This window comes from Diadema antillarum, unplaced genomic scaffold (assembly GCF_040938485.1).
Source record: "Diadema antillarum isolate AM-2024a unplaced genomic scaffold, OU_Dant_1.0 scf00000029, whole genome shotgun sequence".
Taxonomy (NCBI): Eukaryota; Metazoa; Echinodermata; class Echinoidea; order Diadematoida; family Diadematidae; genus Diadema; species Diadema antillarum.
Window position 1 is genome coordinate 8,751,189 of NW_027270918.1, and position 20,408 is coordinate 8,771,596.

The 20,408-nt window shown below is 38.6% G+C and overlaps 1 protein-coding gene across 1 annotated transcript in view; it reads left to right on the forward strand.

Annotated features, from left to right (window-relative positions):
* LOC139739321 (bifunctional 3'-phosphoadenosine 5'-phosphosulfate synthase-like) overlaps window positions 1-20,408 on the forward strand; it is a 43,764-nt gene that overhangs the window by 15,313 nt on the left and 8,043 nt on the right. The window contains exons 3-11 of the mRNA XM_071649939.1: window positions 11,283-11,400; window positions 12,513-12,748; window positions 13,514-13,652; window positions 14,021-14,139; window positions 16,249-16,362; window positions 16,952-17,063; window positions 18,839-19,044; window positions 19,512-19,773; window positions 20,262-20,404. Of these exons, the coding sequence (XP_071506040.1) occupies window positions 11,283-11,400; window positions 12,513-12,748; window positions 13,514-13,652; window positions 14,021-14,139; window positions 16,249-16,362; window positions 16,952-17,063; window positions 18,839-19,044; window positions 19,512-19,773; window positions 20,262-20,404 (1,449 nt within the window). The remainder of the gene's footprint in view (window positions 1-11,282; window positions 11,401-12,512; window positions 12,749-13,513; window positions 13,653-14,020; window positions 14,140-16,248; window positions 16,363-16,951; window positions 17,064-18,838; window positions 19,045-19,511; window positions 19,774-20,261; window positions 20,405-20,408) is intronic.

Below are 20,408 nucleotides of genomic sequence, written 5' to 3' on the forward strand. Positions count from 1 at the left end.
ATCTGTCAACCTATCTGTGTGTGTCTTTCTCTCTCACTCGTGTTCTCTATGTCTATCCCCCCCCCCTTTTTTTTTTTTTTTTTTGATTGTATCTTTCCCTGTTTTTCTCCCCGTCTGTGTCTCTGTTGCCCCTCCCCCCTTATGTGTCTACCTCTTCTATATTGCACCAATATTTTAGTAACAAAGTGACATTGTATCCTGCAAAGTTCCAGTTTGTAATGAATTTTTATGTTTACAGCCATTATGTGAGGCAGGGGTAGATATGCTAGGAAAGAGGCAAAAACATGATGTAAATACGGAGGAGAAGTCAAGATGTTTCATTAACAAGTCACTCAGCATTGTATTTCGAGGAAAAAAAAAAAGCATGAGTTGCCTTCATTGTTCTTTTGATATGGAAAATATGAGATGTGTATTGGATGAAATTGACTCTTTAAAAGCAAACTTAATACTACCATTTTTGTTAGAAAATATATTTATGAAATGCTTTAGCATAACACTGTATATAGAAATAGAAAGCTCAGGTGAAGACATGTGCTATTATGATATAATTTTCTATAGATGTCAATGAATAAAAGCGCACTTTTTGTGCGCACAACAAATTTGGGTAAGCCGATCCAGCTGCAGTAGTCATCAAGGATACATTGTAGCCAATGCAGGAAACTTTGTTTAACTAATGCTTAGCGTTAGTAACAGCAAATTTGTCCAGTCATGTTCCATAATCTGCAATGTGACAGTGCATCAGTACCTAATGTAGTCCATTTATCTTACAGATTATTTTCCGAGTCTGATTGTTTTGATAGTGATTGTATTGATGAATTTGGTAGAAAATGTCTTTATGGTCTACCATCTATTGTGAAATGACCTCTCTTTCTTTCGTCATTCAGAATAGCATCGTAGTAACAGCGACAAGATACATTACAGAATTGACATATATATTCTCTGTTGCTGGAACTTTCTGTGTGTCATCATCTATTCATCCCTACCAGCAGACCTTCAGACTCAGGAACAAAATTTATTTGGCAGTACTTTAAGATGATAGTAACTAATACGTTCCGTTTTAGTAGCTGGTATCAAATTCATTCATACCTGATGGTGCTGTAAAAATTGTGCTGGTAATACTAGTCTTGTGTTGTGTGTTATGCATGCAAGTATTTGTTGCACACTCGGGTTGCAGCTTCGGGTACCTGCATGTAAAACACAACCATGACATGCAAATTACTTGTTTTAACCACTATTAACATGTACAACCTGACCTGAGGGCCTGTAAAACATGTGGTTTTCTCTAGTTTCGTATACATTATATCAAGCCTCTATAACTGAAGTGAACTGTGGGGACATGATATGATACGTTTGTAAAGGCATAGTCTAAACTTGTGCAGCTAACAGTCAACAAAATAAAGTTTTATATAGTGAAATAGGATTGCATTTTTGAACATGTATGATAACCCTAGTAAATAACTAGTGTCAGAACAGATCATTTTTATTTTTGTGTTCAAAGGATAAAAAATGTGCTTTATTTTAAACATGTAACGCTAGAGGATGAATGAAATCAGTTTGGCTGCAAGGAAGACACAAAAGAAAAATTGGATGAAAGTATGATCTCACTTGATTTTTTTTTTTAAATCCCCAACACCTGTGACATTCTGAGCCCTTGAGAATGCTATGAATCCACATGTTATCAAGTAGTGTGGATAAAGGGTGGGAAAATCGTCAGTATTGCTCTGAAGAACTGCAGAACTTTGGTACATCAGGTGGCATGGGCAGAGGGAGAGAAAGATAGAGAGAAAGAAAAAAAAATAAGATAGGGAGAAGATAGAGCTAGAAAGAGGGGAGAGATAGAGAAAAGAAGAGGGGGCGTTGCCTATTTTCCACTTCAACTTATCCATACAGAGTAGGTATATGTACCAAGCTATTGAGTGAAAAGTAAATCAGATTGACCTATGTACCAGCAGTGCACTTGGAGGTGATCACGTCTAAAAGATAATTGAGAATGCCATATGCCATATTCTTCTTGTAGGCAAATATTTGTTTTTAAAAGTGCGAGTCATGCTGGATAGAAGTTGAGCTGGCTCATACTAGGTACCTGACCAAAATTTATAATATGTGTTATCTTTTTTGCTCTCTTAACATTTCATACATAATGTAACAGAAAAAGTCCTGATAAACCTCATTCATTTTCTTCATAGCCATACAATGGTAAAATTTATTTCTTTTGAATGGGTTTATGTGAATGAAAGTAAGATTCAATGCAGCAACGTACTCAAGTGCAATAATATGACAGTCCTTTTGGCCATTTGGCATACTAATGATTTCTATGTCTTCTGATTCCCTGCATGCAGATGTTTAACCGTTCATGCAAAGAATCAGTGTTTTACTTTCTTTAAAGTCAGTATCTTATGAACCTTATGGAATCACAAACACACACTGTGCAGGACAAATGACAATGTTTCAAAAAAAAAAATTAAGGGGGATTGATTTTTGCATTGCTATGAGGATATGATAACTACAATATGTTACACTTTACAGGTTTTTTGTGTCACACACATAAGTTATGTTTTTTTGCATCGCAATGTAGAACTTGAGTTTCGAAATTTGGGTGTTTGTGAATGGCACTAGTATTTTGGCACCTACTCCAGACCAGAGGATAGAACTGCTACTGCAGTCCCTGTGAAAATCTAACTTAATTACAATGCAAGGTCTTGTCCATACTTGGCACCTAAATAGCAAAGCGCAGTGCAATTCTCTTGGACTAGAAACCTTTGAAACTTACATGTATATGTTTGTGTTTGTTAGGGGAATCTGCAAAGGCCTTTGCAGCTTGGAGTACAAACCTTTACCCACATAAATGTGCAGCGTCACCTTAGTAAATCCGTGGCCGTGATTTAACTTTACTTTGCTGTTGGTGACATGTACAAATGTAAATAACTTTGCATTCAACAATGGTACAGAACACCGTAAGGAATGCCGCCACAACTCTTTACAAAAGCCATAGGCTATTTGAGTTCTATTCTCTTCCAGTATTATGGTACCAATTGCTTTCTGAAAAATGTGAGAACTCATAATGTCTGCAAGATAATTGCATTTGTAATATATTTAAATATTTCAAAAGAGACAAACAAAGCAGCAAGTGACTGTATTGCATTGTATTATTGTACATTTAAGTTCAAAAATTGGGTATCAAATCCCTGGTACTTTGTAAAGCAGATTTGTCTTGTACAGTAACAGAATATAATATGTTTAATGTCATGAAATCTTACTGTTCTTTGTGGGAACATAATTCATGTGCAATAAGGGGATTAAGCGCTTTGTACTGCACTACACTTAAAACAGGAGCAAAAAAACAACAACAAATATTTAGAAAGGTTTACATAAGTGATGGCAAGATGAATTGTTTTTATTTTATTTTCTAGTCATAAGGTACTGAAAGGTGACAAGTTTCCTAAAATGTTGTAGATGATACTTTATATTTCACATGAGAGACATGGCTGCAGTACTTGCTGCATGTTATGCTGCTACAGGCTGGAATACAGTCAACCAATTCTATAAGGTACGTGTGGTGTTGTCGTAGATTATATTTGCAGTCAAGTGCAAGGTTCGTGTGTGATAACAATGAAAGTTATCAGCCTGCTCCATCAATATTTGTTGGGAACAAGTTTCAACATCTCATATGCAAAGAATACCCTCATCAGTCAATCATTCACAAATTTCTACCCGAAGAGGCATGCCAAGCTTGTAATTCAGTGATAAACCGATTTGTTTCTTTGATAGGATCATGCTAATGGCATGATGTGTTGATAAACAGGGTCCATATTTGTATTTGTTCTTGACTTTGAAACCTTTTGAATTATTAGCCAGACCCTGGCAAACAAATCCCTTCAGTCCTCAATTCTCTTCTTTTTATTTGTTTCAATGGACTGCAAAACCTGTGAAACCCAAAGTCCGAAATTCTGTATTCTAACAAGTTTGTACACAACTCTCATTGCAGATAATGCTCTAATTTTGGATGGCCTTATCAGATTAAAACTTTGAGAAACATTGTTTACTGAAGTAAATTCGAGTATTAAGTGCTCAGAAGTCTTCAAATAGTTATCCCTCAGTTAAAACAATATGAGATTTTAGTGTTACGGGGCGGGGGGGGGGGGAAGGATATGACACCTTGAAATTATCAGTTACATGAACACCATATGCCAACATACCATATATATTTCATAAGTTGCAAATTTATCCTTTGTCAACTTGAAAAGCATAGACCCCTCTGTCTATGCTGAATGGCTAGCTGGTGATTTCATGGAAGGAGAAACTATATTTTGCTCTTGAGGGTTATTCAAATCATAGATCATTTTATTCTCTCATGCTGTCTAAATGGCTCGGAAAGCACAATTGAACAAAGATTACAACTGTTTGTGAAAGATATGATGTGTGATATTGAATTAGCATCAGTATGAGTATGTGTGACTGTTGTTTTCCGTTTTTACAAAATCATGTGATTGTCATGATATGTACATGTTCCATTCCAGAAGTGTGAACAGGGAGTTATTTATACCACATTTGAAATACCAATGAATTAGTCATTCACTTCACTGATTTTCAAGTTGTAAATAATTGTATTCATAGAGCAATTGGGGTCAAAAAATGTTCAACATGTACAGCTCTCCCATGGTGATAACGTCCAATTGTCACTATTGATGAAAGCCACGATTTGCTTCATGTGTATAAATGCTTGAAATTCCATGCTTTTATACAAAAGACATGAGCAGTCCTTAGTCCAATGTATTAAAAACCTAGTGGTGTGCAGTGGTCCAAGATTATGAAGATTGTGATAAGCCATACATTTGTGTGAACCTCTAACCTCTCTTTAAGTTAGTTTATTTTGTTTTTCAACAAACATAATTTTCCCTTTGGGTTTATCCGAAGTTACGAGCCAAGTTTCTTTTAGTCTTTTGAAGAGTTGCACGTTGTCGAATAGGATAACCTCAGAATAGAAATAAATTCTTTGAAGCACTAACCTGACGCTCACTCATATGATTGACATTTCACCCCAACAAATAAGATTCATGAAGCATTAGATTGTAAACTTTGACTGCAAAGTTGATATAGAATGCTAGAGTATTTTACCAAATAACAGAATGAAGCTCTTTTCTTTGTTCCAGTACAAAGTTGTACATCTGAAGAGATGGCAACTTAGATATGATATCCTCACACTTGACATCAACTCAGTATTGGAGGCTGGCCAGAAAAGCCACTGCTGTAGAAGATGGCACAGTTTCTCTTGTAATGACAGGAATCAATGCGAGAGAATTCTTGACATCAGTGCAAGCAGAATTGAATCCTACTCCTATATAATGGATACATTTTTGTCATGCAGTATTCCCTCATTAAAGGACAAGTTCACCTTCATAAACATAGGGATTGAGAAAATGCAACAATATTAGTAGAACACATCAGTGAAATTTTGAGGAAAATTGGACAATCGATGCAAAAGTTATGAATTTTTTAAATTTTTGTGTTGGAACCGCTGGATGAGGAGACTACTACAGCTTGTGAGTCATATGCGTACAACAGTATAAAGGAAACGTAAAAGAAAATTCAACATATTTTCACTTTTTTCGCATAATAAAAGAGCACTTGACTTGCCTCTTTCTAAAGGCAGGGGGAATAATATTACCCATAACATTTGTCGGTAACGAGTCAGGGGAATGTGTACTTTTTTCAAAAGATGGAATTTTGTGAAATTCTCTTTATATTTTCCTTATATTGTTGTATGCATGTGACATCTAAGTTATTCATACACTGCAGTAGTCTTCTCATCCAGCGGGTACTACACAAAAACTTCAAAAATTCATAACTTTTGAACGGATTGTCTGATTTTCCTCAAACTTTCAATGATGTGTTCTACTAATATTGCTACATTCTCTCAATCCTTATGTTTATGAAGGTGAACTTGTCCTTTAAGATTACCTCTGCCTTGTCTTATCTTCAAATTCTTCTGTGTAGGATTGACCAGATTAATAACAATGACTATCCAGCAGAGGGATAGGCTGTAGAATTTTATCACTTAGCACTGATGTATGAATGTTTGCCAGTTTGTCTTGCCAGTGATTTTAATAACCAATAACTATTCACTACGTGACGGTGAGTTTGTGTTCTTTGGAAATTCATAACCACACTTTCCGCTGCCAAATTGTGCAATTCATTTTGCAAGCAACCACCAAAATTCGGCAGGATACTTGGCACTGCATAATTCAATGCAGTTTGGGGGCAGTAGACATCATTTGCAAAGAATTATTCCTGAGTCTGAGAGAATATCACTTCAAGGTATAGTTTGAGCTGACAACTCACAACACTATGCGATGACTGATATTATAGGGGAGCAATCTTACGATATTGTATCTTACCACTATTCAGAATCAACTACAGAGTCTCATATCAAAGTCAAGGTCTTTTTGATTAAACCTGAAAGTGCTGTTTGAATGTAAATGTTTGATGATAGTATATATTTCCTGTCATCATTAGGTAATCTCCCTCATTTTCATACTAAGTGTGTTGATAGAGACAAGATCCATAACCAGTGACTTCTATTGTGTGGGGGCAATTTAGGCAGTCAGGCATGTTGTTGGCAACAGGGATGATTCAAGTTTAAATGGATCCACTGAATTTGCTCTTTACCTTCAGGAACTTAGGAATGAAACAAAATGAAATGTTTGTGGAAGAGAAGGAGAATAAGACATTAGACATTGGGAGTGGGGGTCACTCATGATCTTTATAGAATACTTGTAAACTAAAGAATTCTTACTATCATACATGAGCATTGACTCAGAATGCATCGGCTAAGTTTTCAGCCAGTGCTCAGGTGCTAATCCTCCAGTGCCCAGATTTGGAAAGAATTGCAGTAGTTCACAAGGGCTTCAAAAGCTTATAAGCAAGAACAGCTAGTTTTCTGAGCGATTCAACTTTTAACAATGGATTCGAGCATTCATTCAGTACCATCTGTCAAAATCAATAGGTGTAGACAATGAGAGTGTACGCCCATTGCGTGATAAGTAAGCATGGCTCTCATGCTGATGTGGCACATCGAGGGTTGAAGAGAAACATTCAAGGGCAGGCTTTCCCAACCACCATGTAGATTGAGTAAATGAAACAATACTTGGTAGAACATACCAGTGAAGTTTTGAGGAAAATCGAAAAAAAAAGAAAAAAAAAACTCTAAAAAAAAAAAAACCCTTTCCCAGTTCCTCCATATTTTTCTATCATAATGAAAGATCTCTTTGATATTACTCCTGAAATGTCAGTAACAAGTCGATAGAATGTGTAGTTTTCATTGAAAAAAATGGCAAAGTTTGTGGAATTCTCTTTATATTTTCTTTATATTACTGTCATTCAGTGACATCAGAAACTTTAATAATGTGGCTTCCAGGGATGGAAGCACCAAAACTTTAGAACTTTTGAACAGATGGTCTGATTTTCCTCAAAGTTCACTGATGTCGTATGACTAGTATATAGCTGCATTCACTCAATCCATAATACGTGCACATCATTTTCTTTCATATACATGTATGTATGAATTATGATATCAGAATAATCACCTACATGTAGTGTCATGTCGTGATAACATCTCTAGAACTTTAACCAGTGATTGCTTGGAGAGGTCCTGTGACATCGATATCAAATAGCTTGTGTGTAAAGTACAGTTTGTACTACCTGGCGTGCTGATATGAGAACGCACTGTATGTGATTAGCTGCTTGGTCTTCACACACAATTTTTTTTTTTTTTTTAGTCATGCTAGCAGTTGTTATGAACTTATGATCTATTTGTTAATGTCTGGTTGGCACCAGTCATGAAATTTGTTATCTATACTTGCACAAGCTGTAACTGACATGGTTATTACCCACAGTTCATTGAGCCAGCTTATATAGTAACAAGTCTACCACTATATTCTGCACAATCTTTTTTTTTTTTTTGGTCGGACTACGAACCTTCATAAGTTGCATTCTATTTTTTTTTTGGGGGGGGGGGGATCGGGATGGTGGTGGGAGAATGTGACTTCAAAATTTAGCCCTTTTATGAATATTATCAGCAAGAATACATCAGATTGACTTTTGATTTATATCCACTTACCACCAAACTGCATTAGGGGCTCTAATAAATCAATGCTTAATTATCTGAAATGGCAAATTTCAGCAAAGTTAAGATATTTTATAAGATATAATTCAGAATGTAATGTAGACTCTTCAAAAGTTTGTCCTCTTTCTGTTTGATGGAATTTTGTTGGAATTTCATTTATCTCCAGTCAGCTTAAATGCTGTTTGTGACTTGAGGGCATGAAAACCTTTAGTCCCTTATGTCAGAGGATGCAGTCAGTAGTGTAGTACTAAAGTCCATGCCTTCCATTATGAACTGAGCAGAGAATGGGGAAAGGGGTACCGGGATTGTGCTAAATACCCCCAACCTTATTTTCTCTTGAAAAACTACCAGCTTGTTCCAGTACCTTAAAATGTGACATCCTGTTTGTACCATGCATGCTGGTACCGTACACATGTACCTTACAACCTTTGTGAACGGGCACATGTACATTGATTGTACAAGCCGTGGCCTCATAAGGCACTTTAAGCCCTTCTGTTATGTATTAAAGAGACCTTTGATCTGAGGCGGGGCAGTGATTATTAAGTGTAAGTAGTAATAGCTGTTGAAAACGCAGGGCATAGTTGCTAGTAGTGATGGGTGCCCGGCTATTTTAGCCACTGCCATGTTAAGACTTTTATATTCCTGTAGAGGCATGCGGGTTATTTCTCCAGACGTAGCGACGACATGAAATGATATGCATATTACCACGTCGTGATAAATGCATCGCAGATATGTGTTTGAAATTTTATGAGATCTTTGACCACCGTGGTAACTTTTGCATGAAATTTCTATGCAGGAGGAGATTTTGAAATAAAGGGATTTCGAACAAGTCCTGAAAATGTATTTTTCTGTCAAGTCGCCATAAAAAATTAAGACTAAAAGAAAGTAAACTGCTGCTGTATGTGAGGAGAAAAGGTGTGGATGTCACTCAAAACAGCCAAGAGTACACATGCTAATAGTGTACTGGTAGTATTTAATCTCAGGTCGGTAGCTTAGCAACATGTGGCCGCTTCACGGCAGGAACAAATTGATTGACTGTCTCACACACACACACACACACACACACACACGAAGAAAAAATATCTGCCTTACTGCTTGACTCACAGAAGTTGATTTCATGAGTAGCCTATATGCACCTTTACGGTACTCATTACAGATTAACCGAAGTGATACTGTACTCTTGGGTTGACAAGAACAGAACGTGTTAGCTTCTGTTAACATGCATTAGTACTGATCACTGTAGAAGAAAGGCATGATTTATCATTATGCTGGTAGGAGATATGACATATGGATGAAAATAATTTTGCATCGGCATTAGTGTTTTATGAAAATTGTTTTAAAAGGTGCATTTATCTCTCCGCTGTACTGTCTTTTTATTAATGATAAAGTGATTACACTGCCATGTTCAAACTTTGCTGATCAATGTTAATTTGCTTCCTAAATTTATGTGCTGCAAAGTAACTAATGTAAATGAATAAAATCCAAGTATGCTTTTTTCCTTAACGCTATATCCTTCTTTAAGATGTGAAGAGCACTCTCCATGTTGCAAGACTGCTTTAAGTGTGGAAATATTATGTTTACAAAGATGAAATAATTTTGAACTAGTGCAAAAAGAACAACTTGCCAAATATATTTGATGATGAATAGAAATGCTGTCATCCTCCAAAAGCAAATGAGGATCATCAGCATTAGCACTCTTCAAAAACTTAATTGTTCCAAATTTCCACTTTTACAGTACTCTCAAGCATTCATGCAGTGTTGGGGTCATTTTGTAGTAGAGAGAAATGACTACCCAAAGAAACCCCTCCTAGCTCTTTATCTAAATTACAGAGAGAGAGGTGTATTTAGCAACAGGTGCATTCATGTACATGTTATTCATATCCATTACACTGTACAGGCCATTCATTATATGATTACAATTACAAGCATGCATTGATATGGCACATCACTCATTGCCAGCACTTTTGAACATCCCATAAAGCGTCATAAATTCTCTCCCATGTCATGTCATTCTACTACATGATAAGTACATCTAGCATTCAGTCTCAAATGAAGCAAACTGGACCAGAGCATACATTTTTTAGGGAGCTTTAGATTTACATAAGCTGAGGTTCAACATTCCGTGATGTGATGATGAGTTGATGATACATGTGTAATGTAACACATTTTGATAGTCAAGTAACGTTTGCTGTGATGGACTGTGGATCTTTCCTTGAACCTAAATCTTTCCCTGTTGGAATGAATTGATTCAATCTCAAATCGGCTTGCAATGTGGTATCCATATCAATGTTAACTAGAAAAGCACTCTAAGAGCGCAAACCTCCGCCGAGCAGGTTTTTCCCCCACTGATCTTGTTCTTCCATAGAGATCAGTGATTTCCACTCTGCATGCTGAAAATAACCCACTCTCCCAATATAGAAGCCTTTTGTTACATCATCAACTTTCAGCTGCGTGGCAGCTCGCCCTCACCCCTACGGTAGCAGAAACTACACTATAGAGCACGCACTTTAGTGCGCGCATGCAAACCTCAAATACGCCCTGCTTGAACTCCCAAGTTCATTGACCCTACCTGCCAAAATATCAAAAATCCTTCATAAAATCTATAAAAAATTCCCGGATCACTCCCAAAATTTAATCATCTGTTACTTGTGTCATTTTTAACCTTTCCTGTAAAGTTTAATCCAAGTCTGTTCACAACTTTTTGAGTTATTTTGCACACTGAAGAACAAACAAACAAACTATTACAAACTAACCAACAAACCGCAGCCGATGAAAAAATAACCTCCTCCCTTGGCGGAGGTGATAATATTTGGTCTGGTATGTTTTCAGTCAATATTTGTGGCACAGCATGGTACACTGAGCTCCACTCTGGACCTCATCATGAGGTGGTCCACTGTAGCACACTCTGGCATATGTGAGTGAGACAGTGAGACTGAATGTACCCATGCTCACATGATAGTGCAATGGACACCTGTTTACATCACTGCAAAAAGTATACATCTGAAATAAGGTTCAGCTTTGTGCCTGTTTGTGTGTCCATAGCCTCGTCATGACCACAATCCCAAAATGCTGTGAACATTGCGTGTAAAGAGGTTGTCAGCTGAGTATGACAGACTTGGTATTAAGTTGCACTCTTTCTGTGTTCTTCCTTCCCCCACAGTCCAGGAAGCAGGTCGCCACCAATGTGACGGAACAGACCCACCATGTGTCCCGAGACAAGCGTGGGCAGGTCATGGGCCTGCGTGGCGGTTTCCGTGGCTGCACCATCTGGTTCACCGGTCAGTTGAGTTCACAAGCAGAAATGTTTTGAGAATTATGAAAATGGGAGTTATGAAAAATGGAGCAGCTGGGATTGTGGATGCAATTTTATGACTGTGCTGGGAGCCTTTAATTTCTTAAATTGCATTAAACCAAAGAAGTGGTTACTTCTCTGATAGGAGTCTTTAAAAGATAGGGAGAAAGAAATATGGACTTGCCTGTTCTGGGTTAGAGAGAGGGTGATATGGAGAAGCAGAGGAGGGATGACAGGGGATACCAAAGTAAAGGATTTTGTGAGAGAGGAGAAAAAGGCAGAACAATCAGAGTAGAATTGAGGGGAAGAAACGAGGGATTGATAGAATGTTTGCTGGAAGTGAAGCACCTTGTGTGGTTGTCTGTACAGTGATGAATTATACTACCCTGGGGATATTGGATAGCAGCTGCAATTTTCCTTTTTAACATTTTCTCTGTTTTGTTACAAAGTACAAAATGGAACAGGAGTTATTTTACTTATTTTGATGCAATGACCTTCTGAAACAGATTATATGTACCCAAAAGCACTATGATGACACTTTATTTGCCTCACTTTTTACCTCACAGTGTGAACATTTTTGGTTGTTGACAGGGTCATATGACCCTGTCAACAACCAAAAATGGTGGTGTGAACTGCAATGTATGTACCAGCAAAGCTACATGTATCAACAAAACTCTTGCAGCATTTAACCTATGGGGAAGCATGTGACTTTGCAATATGGCTTATTATTTTACAATTATAATTTGTGGACAAATGAAGAAGAACTATTTTTCTTTCATGATACTTTGACTTCTGAGCAGCGAGCATGTGTAAATTATCTTATCTAACAAAGACAGGTCTTTTTTTTCCCAAAAGGGAAACCAACTGCTTCTTCTGGAACATAAACCAAGTGTAGTGTATGCTGAACTTACCTCAAATAGACACTTTACCAGTAAAAGCAAGTTGTTGTTGTTGTTGTTGTTGTTGAGTTTTTTGAGCTTCTCAGTCAAACATGACTGTTTAAGCAAGTGTCCCCTTTTCTGCTGATATATGGACCGAGTACCAGTAATGCAATCCCGGGACACACATGTCACAACTTCTCCCGTAAACTTGGTACAGGTTTGTCCGGGGCCGGTAAGACCACGGTCAGCTTTGCCCTGGAGGAGTACCTCTGCCACCATGGCATCCCGGCCTATGGTTTGGATGGTGACAACATGAGGACTGGCCTCAACAAGAACCTGAGCTTCACCCCGGAGGATCGTGAGGAGAACATCCGCCGTGTTGCTGAGGTGGCTAAGCTCTTTGCTGATGGCGGTGTGGTCTGTCTGACCTCTTTCATCAGTCCGTATGCCAAGGTGAGAATATTCAACATTTTCGTACCAGGTACTCTTTTTCCTTCAACAAAAGATTGCATCCTAATACCTCTTTGCACCATTCATGGACAAGCTTTCTTTCTTTGAATTACTGTAGCTGTGTACTGACACAGTCACTTTTACTGAAATCCAATGAACTGTGATGTAAGATTTAGCCATGACCTACATTCTTCTGTGTCTTACCTGTTTGTAGAATTAGTATCAGATGAACTGGCTGTCTCTGTGAAAAGCTCACTGTATTGTCCACAGAAATTGTTTGAGATGATGTTAATTCTAGCCTTCTGTGAAAAATATAAAGCGCCAATACAGTTTGTTTTACGATTTACTGATGTAGTTCTTTTAAGTTGTGATATTACTGTCAAGAAAAGAGGAGGAAACATAGGAGCTCGAGCTTCGAATGACCTTGAAAATCCTGCAGCCCCCTGTGTTGAAAAATAAAGTTAATTAAGCCAGTGGGCATTATCAACCAAACAAACTCATGAAAATACTGGCTTGAACAGAAGAGAATTGAAAGTAATAACGTTCAATCTGCATGCAGTTCTTAAGACGTAATCCATGCACCTGAATCAATCTCTTCTCAGGATAATTCATCTATAGAAATCATTACAATATCGACCACTGCTGCAGAATCTGCATGAAGTTAACTAGGAATCTCTAGCCCGGAGTGGTGTGTGAAGAAGAGAAACTGTTGGACCCATTCTCTAAGTGTACTAACGGTGACTTTGTTTTTCTTTTGTCCCTGTCCAGGACCGTGACAGTGCGCGTGAGCTCCACGAGAAGGCAGGTCTACCCTTCTACGAGATCTACGTGAACACCTCTCTGGAGGTCTGCGAGTCTCGTGATGTCAAGGGACTCTACAAGAAGGCCAGGGCTGGACTCATCAAGGGTAGGCCAACATTTTCAGCTTTTTCTTTAACCCCATCTTGTGTATTACAATATTTCACTTTTCCAAGCTGAAATTACAAATACATTAGATTTGTCACTTATTGGAATGGGTAAACTAGTTTGCTAGGTCTTTTTTTTTAGGGGGGGGGGGGGGGACGTGTGGTGGGGCGGTAGAAGGAGTTTTTCAGTTCCATTTGGATTTACCATATCTAGATGGAAAAAATTATCTCATTTTCCCGATGTGAAAACCTTTTTTCAATTTTGGTTCAATTTATGTATTGACACATAACTTGGCTGGCTCAAATAGATGTAGGGCATGTTGGAAGGTGTCGTCCTGACTCATGGTTTTGTTACCCCCTCTCTTTACAGGCTTCACTGGTATTGACCAGGCCTATGAGGCTCCCGCCAAGCCTGACTTGGTGCTGAACTCTGGGGAGGACACCGTCAAGGACGTGGTGCAGCAGCTGGTGAACTTCCTGAAGAATGAGGTGAGGTTCGGCCTGTGACGTCACGTAGAACATTGCTCATGTCACTCACATTTTGGGTCTTAAAATGAGATTTACAAAGGAGGTATTACAAGTTTCACATGTCAGTCATCACACCTGACATTGCTAACTTGGCACGCACACACATGCTTGCATGTCTGCGGTTAGTGCACATGTATAAATAGAAGTAATTCATCGTCAACTTGGAAGCCTTACCAAAAAACAACGGGGGGGGGGGGGGGGGGGGGATGTTGGTCATTGTTACATTAAAGTTGCAAATGGATTCTAGTGGAGAATTATAGCGCGAAACGTCGAGGGGGGGGGGGCGGATTCTGCCCCCCCCCCCCCCCCCCCCCCCCCCCCAGCCCTTTTAGGGTTAAGATTGTTTCCCTAATTCGATTGCCATACCTGAGCATTCTGTCCAGGGTACCACTGAAGGATTAACATTAGATCCCTGTATGTTTGGGGCCAGTGATGGATGTCGATAGGCATTTAAAGACATGGAAACATTACCATCATTATTTGGTGCTGACACTGAAGCAAGCTTAAACTGAAATGTCACATGTCCTTGACTACATGCTATTTTTGTACAAAATGTGATGAAAATGTTTTTGAAAGAAGGCCACCATGTTTGACGCAATGCCCCTTTGATGATATGGGAGAAGTGTCCTTATCAACTTACTGCATTATTGTGTAACAGAATGGGGAATCTACTCATTACATGTATCTATGTTGCTATGAGTACATGGAGTCTGCGTAAATGACTTAGCATCTTCGTAGTTAATGAGCTAGTGGGGTTTATATTGTTAAAGAGTTAATGTAAAATAAATAAACACAAGTTCTTTTTCATTCTGCATCACTTTTGGCCGAAGAAATTCAATGGAAATGGTATCGACCCCTTATGAGCTGTCGCTTTCAAAATGGAGGGTGATCTTGTCATACAGCTTGATATACAACTGTGTCATCACACACTGTCCCATGCAAACCAATAGCAGTGAATTGGTATGTCACTGCCGGTAGTAGGAACATTTACCTAAGGTCAAAGAGATATGGATTTGTGTTATTTAGGACACAGGAAGCTAGTGTTAGATGCTCGGGACATAAATCATTTAGCAGATGTTTTCTGGCCGAAACTTTGTGAAGTTTGCTAAATTAGTGGGTTTGTTTTGTTCTGTTTTTTGTTTCTGTTTTTTTCACAAGGCTTTCATTATCATTGTGCTCGTGTCAGAGTCTCCCAGCTTACTGATTTTTTTTTTATTTCATTTCTGAATTAAATCATCAAGTACATAGAGAAAAGCATTTTGACATGTATTTAGGGATGTAGGGGCTTGGAAAGTGAATGGTTAGTTCTAATTTCACAGTTTTAATGACTTAAAAAAACATGTTTATTTTTTAAATATTCAGATGAAAAAAAACATTCTTATTTTTTAAATATTCAGATTTTTCTGCCAAAACAGTTGACTGATGTCACTGCAAAAGTATGTTTATATTTGAAGAGTTGCAAAGGGAGGTGCTTTTTCTCTCAATATGACACAACTTTAAATGCTTTTATGAGGTGACGTTGCATACAAGTTCTTGCATAGCATGAAACCTTCAGATGAAACCTGATTGTTGTTTTTAAAGAGCAACCATGAACACCTTTGTAATACTAGACCAAAGTGAGAACAAAGAGGAATACAGTGTTAAAGGGATAGTACAGTATTGGTGGAGATGAGAATTGGGCTTTTAACTTTTTGCGAGATACCGAGAAAACACTTATGAAAAAGTGCAGAGCATACCATTTTAAGAGGAATTCAAAGTTTATTTGATGAATCTGGTTTGGAATGACTGAAACATCCAAAAAACAAAGTAAAACAAAGCAATCGTAATAATAGGTGGGTCCCACACTTTATCAGAATCGCTCTGTATTGGATATCTCAGCCATTTCAATACCAATTTCATGAAATAAATGTTGAATTCCTCATAGAATTACATGCTCTTTCATATTTCGTAAGAGGTTTCTCATTATCTCACTAAAAAAAAAAAAAAAAAAAATGTTAGAAACTTGAAATAGGTCTCAACCAAAACGATACGATCCCTTTAATCATGATTGGCTGGTCTCTCTTGATGCAGAACATCCTTCCGGACTCTGCAGTGGAGACTGTGAAGGAGCTGTTTGTCCCAGCTGCAGCCGTGCCTGAGGCCATGAAGGAAGCCAACAGCCTGCCTTCCCTCAACATCAACAAGGTGAGTCCTCATTGTGCCAAGTGCCGCTGGTGTGGGTACGGACACGGGCAGCTAGCTCTAGCCTTACTACCCGTACTATAAACACCCTTCAGATGAGAAGCTGTGTTTGTTGTTTAGACTGTGCTTATTATAGGATTTATTATTTGCATGAGAGAGAAATCTCTGTGTAAAGTTCTTTCTGCAGAGATTAGGTCTTGTGTGTTTTTGCTTTTTACATGCTGCATATACAGAATGTAAATGAGTGCAAATTCAAAGATGTCTTTGTTTTGGTTAAGTTATATTTTCATGATACAGTGTAATCTTTTATTCTGCACATATTTTTCAATTTTCTCAAGCTGCTTAATTTAAAGAAGGAAATTCTGGCATTGTAGGGAAAGTTGCGACATACGAAGGGAAGTACCAGTAGCTACAATGTAAAATCATAGCCATCATAGCCACTCGTAAAACACAATCATGAAATCCCATATGTTTACACACCCCATTCACACACTCACAAATAACACTAAGTCATGTTAACAGTCAGGGACCTCCATTCTGATGTGTAGAGGTTTAAAGGCATTGTTCTTTCCTACCTTATGTGGTCATACAGCTGGACCTCCAATGGACCCAGGTCCTGGCCGAGGGCTGGTCTACACCCATGACTGGCTTTATGAGGGAGAGGGAGTTCCTACAGTGTCAGCACTTCAACTGCCTTTTGGATGGTGAGTTCACATGACAACTCGCCTCCGATCCTCCTTGCCCTCTTATGATTCACAATTGAGTTTGTGTCATTAATCTCTTTCCTCTTTTTGTCCCATCTATTTATCCTTTCTTGTTGTTGTTACAATTGAAATACCAATTTGACATTCCCTTCATTTCATTCAATTTTTATCATGTAGATTGAAATCGAATACATGTATACGAATTGTACCGCATTAAACTTCAAATTTGTAGAGTTTGTGAAATCAGTTTTGTTCCTTTCTTGAATCTTTTGTTAGTGTCCCTTGGCATCCATTCAGATGTGAATGAGGGTAGATTAGATATTGTTGACATTGTCTCAATTGACATACTTCATAATTATCTTGAAATGCCTTCAACTATGAGCATGAAGTGTCACGTCATTATTGTTTATGTATCTTGTTAATGTGTTGTTTTGAAAATAATCTGTGACCAACAGTGTGGTTCAGGCGGCATGTTGTTTCTGTATTAATTAGTACTCTCGCCAAAAGTCCTTTTCCAAGAGCCTATGAGTTTTCAAGCCAATATTAATTCAAAAAATAAAAAATAGAAAAATGGGCGCGCAGGACATTAAATAAAGCAAGAACTATATCTCTTGGTTCCACTTGAACACACTATTAGTGTGTATGTATTAATCACATTGGTCATGTGTGTACACATTCCTGCGTGATAGTGATGATATTATACCAGTATTGCCACCAAACACAAATAAGGAGACAAACAAATACACTTACACTGAGCTTCAAAGCATTTCTGTGAAGCACCCACTCAAGCTCTAAAAATATGGCAAAATTGTGACAACGTGGCAACATTTCTGTTGGCACGATGCTCAGTACATTGGGAGTCCTGGCCCCCAGAGTCGTCTGTGACCCTCTTTGATGGATATTAGAATGGGATGAGATACAATGTGTTTCAAACTGTTCCTCACAAACAAACCATGTCATCATACCTCTGTTTGACATTAAAAGGTTAGTGTTCAGACCTTTGTAATGATACAAAATGAGGACAGGTATACTAGAAGCAAGCAGATTTTTTTATTCCCAAAACAAATTTGAAAGGTCAGAAATGAGAGGAAATAGTTCTCATTAAACATTTTGCAGCGACAGTTGTTTGCCAAGTGCAGGGATTGTTTTGTGATTCAATATTAGCAGCTGGATGAAAGGCACATATTCAATATTGTTCTTGGATTAATTTTGTGAGGCAATCTTTCAAGCGTTGTTAACATAAGCAATGGCAAATATTGATTTTTCCCATGTGTTCTTAGTGTAGCATGCTGGCAATTATTAAATTTCAAATAACAGGGCTCCTACCATTGGAGTTCTGAAAGAGAAAACGAATCTGTGTAAGCCAGCGTATGATATGTGTATGAAATGATTACTTTTTGAGTCACCTTCAGTGACTGCCATTCATATGTTCAATGATTATAGGTTTAGTAGTTAAAGTATTCATTAATACTTTTTTTTTTTTTGCCTTCGGTTTTCAATCATTTCCAAATCACACCTTCAGATTATAAGCTAAGGTGCTGACTTATTTTACTGATTTTTGAAATCATGTTTAATTGAATGGCTTGTACATTATTTTAAGGAGAAATGCACAAAGGTATTTGAATTGCAGGAACTTACGTACAAGCAGAACTAACAGATTCATGGCAATTTTCGCTGATCAGATTTCATTTAAGTTATTTGAATATTGGTAAAGGAAAACAAACAAGAACAAAAACTCTTAATGTCCACTGTCCATCTCTTGACCATGTCCACAGGTGGCACCATCAACCAGTCTGTGCCCATTGTCCTGCCCGTCCACACGGAGGACAAGGAGCGGCTGGAGAATGAGGCGGCCTTCACGCTGAAGTACGAGGGGCGCTGCATCGCCATCCTTCGTACCCCTGAGTTCTACCTGCATAGGAAGGAGGAGCGTTGCTGCCGCCAGTGGGGCACCTCCCATCCAGATCACCCCTACATCAAGGTGAGTTTGGCTGCTCTGCACACTGCATTTTATCTGGCTAGCACTTGAATATCAAGGCAGGGAAAGGAAAGGGCAAATTACCTTTTTGCTCTTCTCTCTCTCTCTCTCTCTCTTGACATGTCAGAACAGCAAAAATAAATTAAAAACAGTTGCTGCAGGCAGAATTAAGCACTGATTGAGTTGCTGTTTTGGGGTGGTTTTTTTTATTTTAATTGATCAGTAAGAACAGGAAGAACAGCTGTATTGTAAATTTTTTTTTCTCACCATATATCATCCACTTGCTTTCCAAATAAGTCAGACCAAATTTTCGAAAGAGGGTTGGTATGTCACAGTCGCTCCCCAAAATATATGTATACTTTGTAAAATCTTGCCAATCGGCACCGAAAAGCTAGGCACCGAAAAGCTACTTGAAACTTTGTTACTACCCTCAAATAATCCCTCTTAACCTATGTCGTGTTCCATACCAGATGGTGATGGAGAGTGGCGACTGGCTGGTGGGTGGTGACCTGGAGGTTCTGGAGCGCATCCGCTGGAACGATGGCCTGGACGACTACCGCCTGACCCCCAACGAGCTGCGAGCCAAGTTCAAGAGCCTCGGCGCCGATGCCGTCTTTGCATTCCAGTTGCGTAACCCGGTGCACAATGGCCACGCCCTGCTGATGAACGACACCAAACGTAGACTGAAGGAGCGTGGTTACAAGAAACCAACCCTCCTCCTCCACCCTCTTGGTAAGGATGGAATATCATCTCAGACATCAAATGAGTCATACCATTTGTTGAAATGATTGTTGAATACAAATTATTGTGGTTTAAGCAAGTCAGTGTTCACCTGCTTATTAATGTTTTACTTCTTACCAGTTCTGAAAGCCTTGCCCCACTTTGCTCAGTGGTTACAGAGGATAATGCTGGTCACGATACTAACTTTTTCTTTGGTTGGCCTGAAAAATAAATGTAAGCAAACATAACAATCCATCTTTGTTACGCAATTGGACCACTAAAAGACAACCTTTTTGGAAGTTTGGTGGCCCAACACGAATTTTCAGTGACAGTGGCCACAGGCCACTGCTAATTTCGAGCCCTGGATAATGTGTTTTTAAAGTATTCTTTATTAGTTACCGAAAGTCTTTGTGCTTTAGTAAAGCCTGATTAGAATGAGATGCTAATGTTTATTATGGAAGCTTGTGTCACCTCGATGTCCATCTCCCCCAATCAACCAGGTGGCTGGACCAAAGCCGATGATGTGCCTCTTGATGTGCGCATGCGCCAGCATGCCGCCATCCTAGACGAAGGCGTCCTGGACCCAGACTCTACCGTTGTTGCCATCTTCCCATCCCCGATGATGTATGCAGGACCAACAGAGGTGA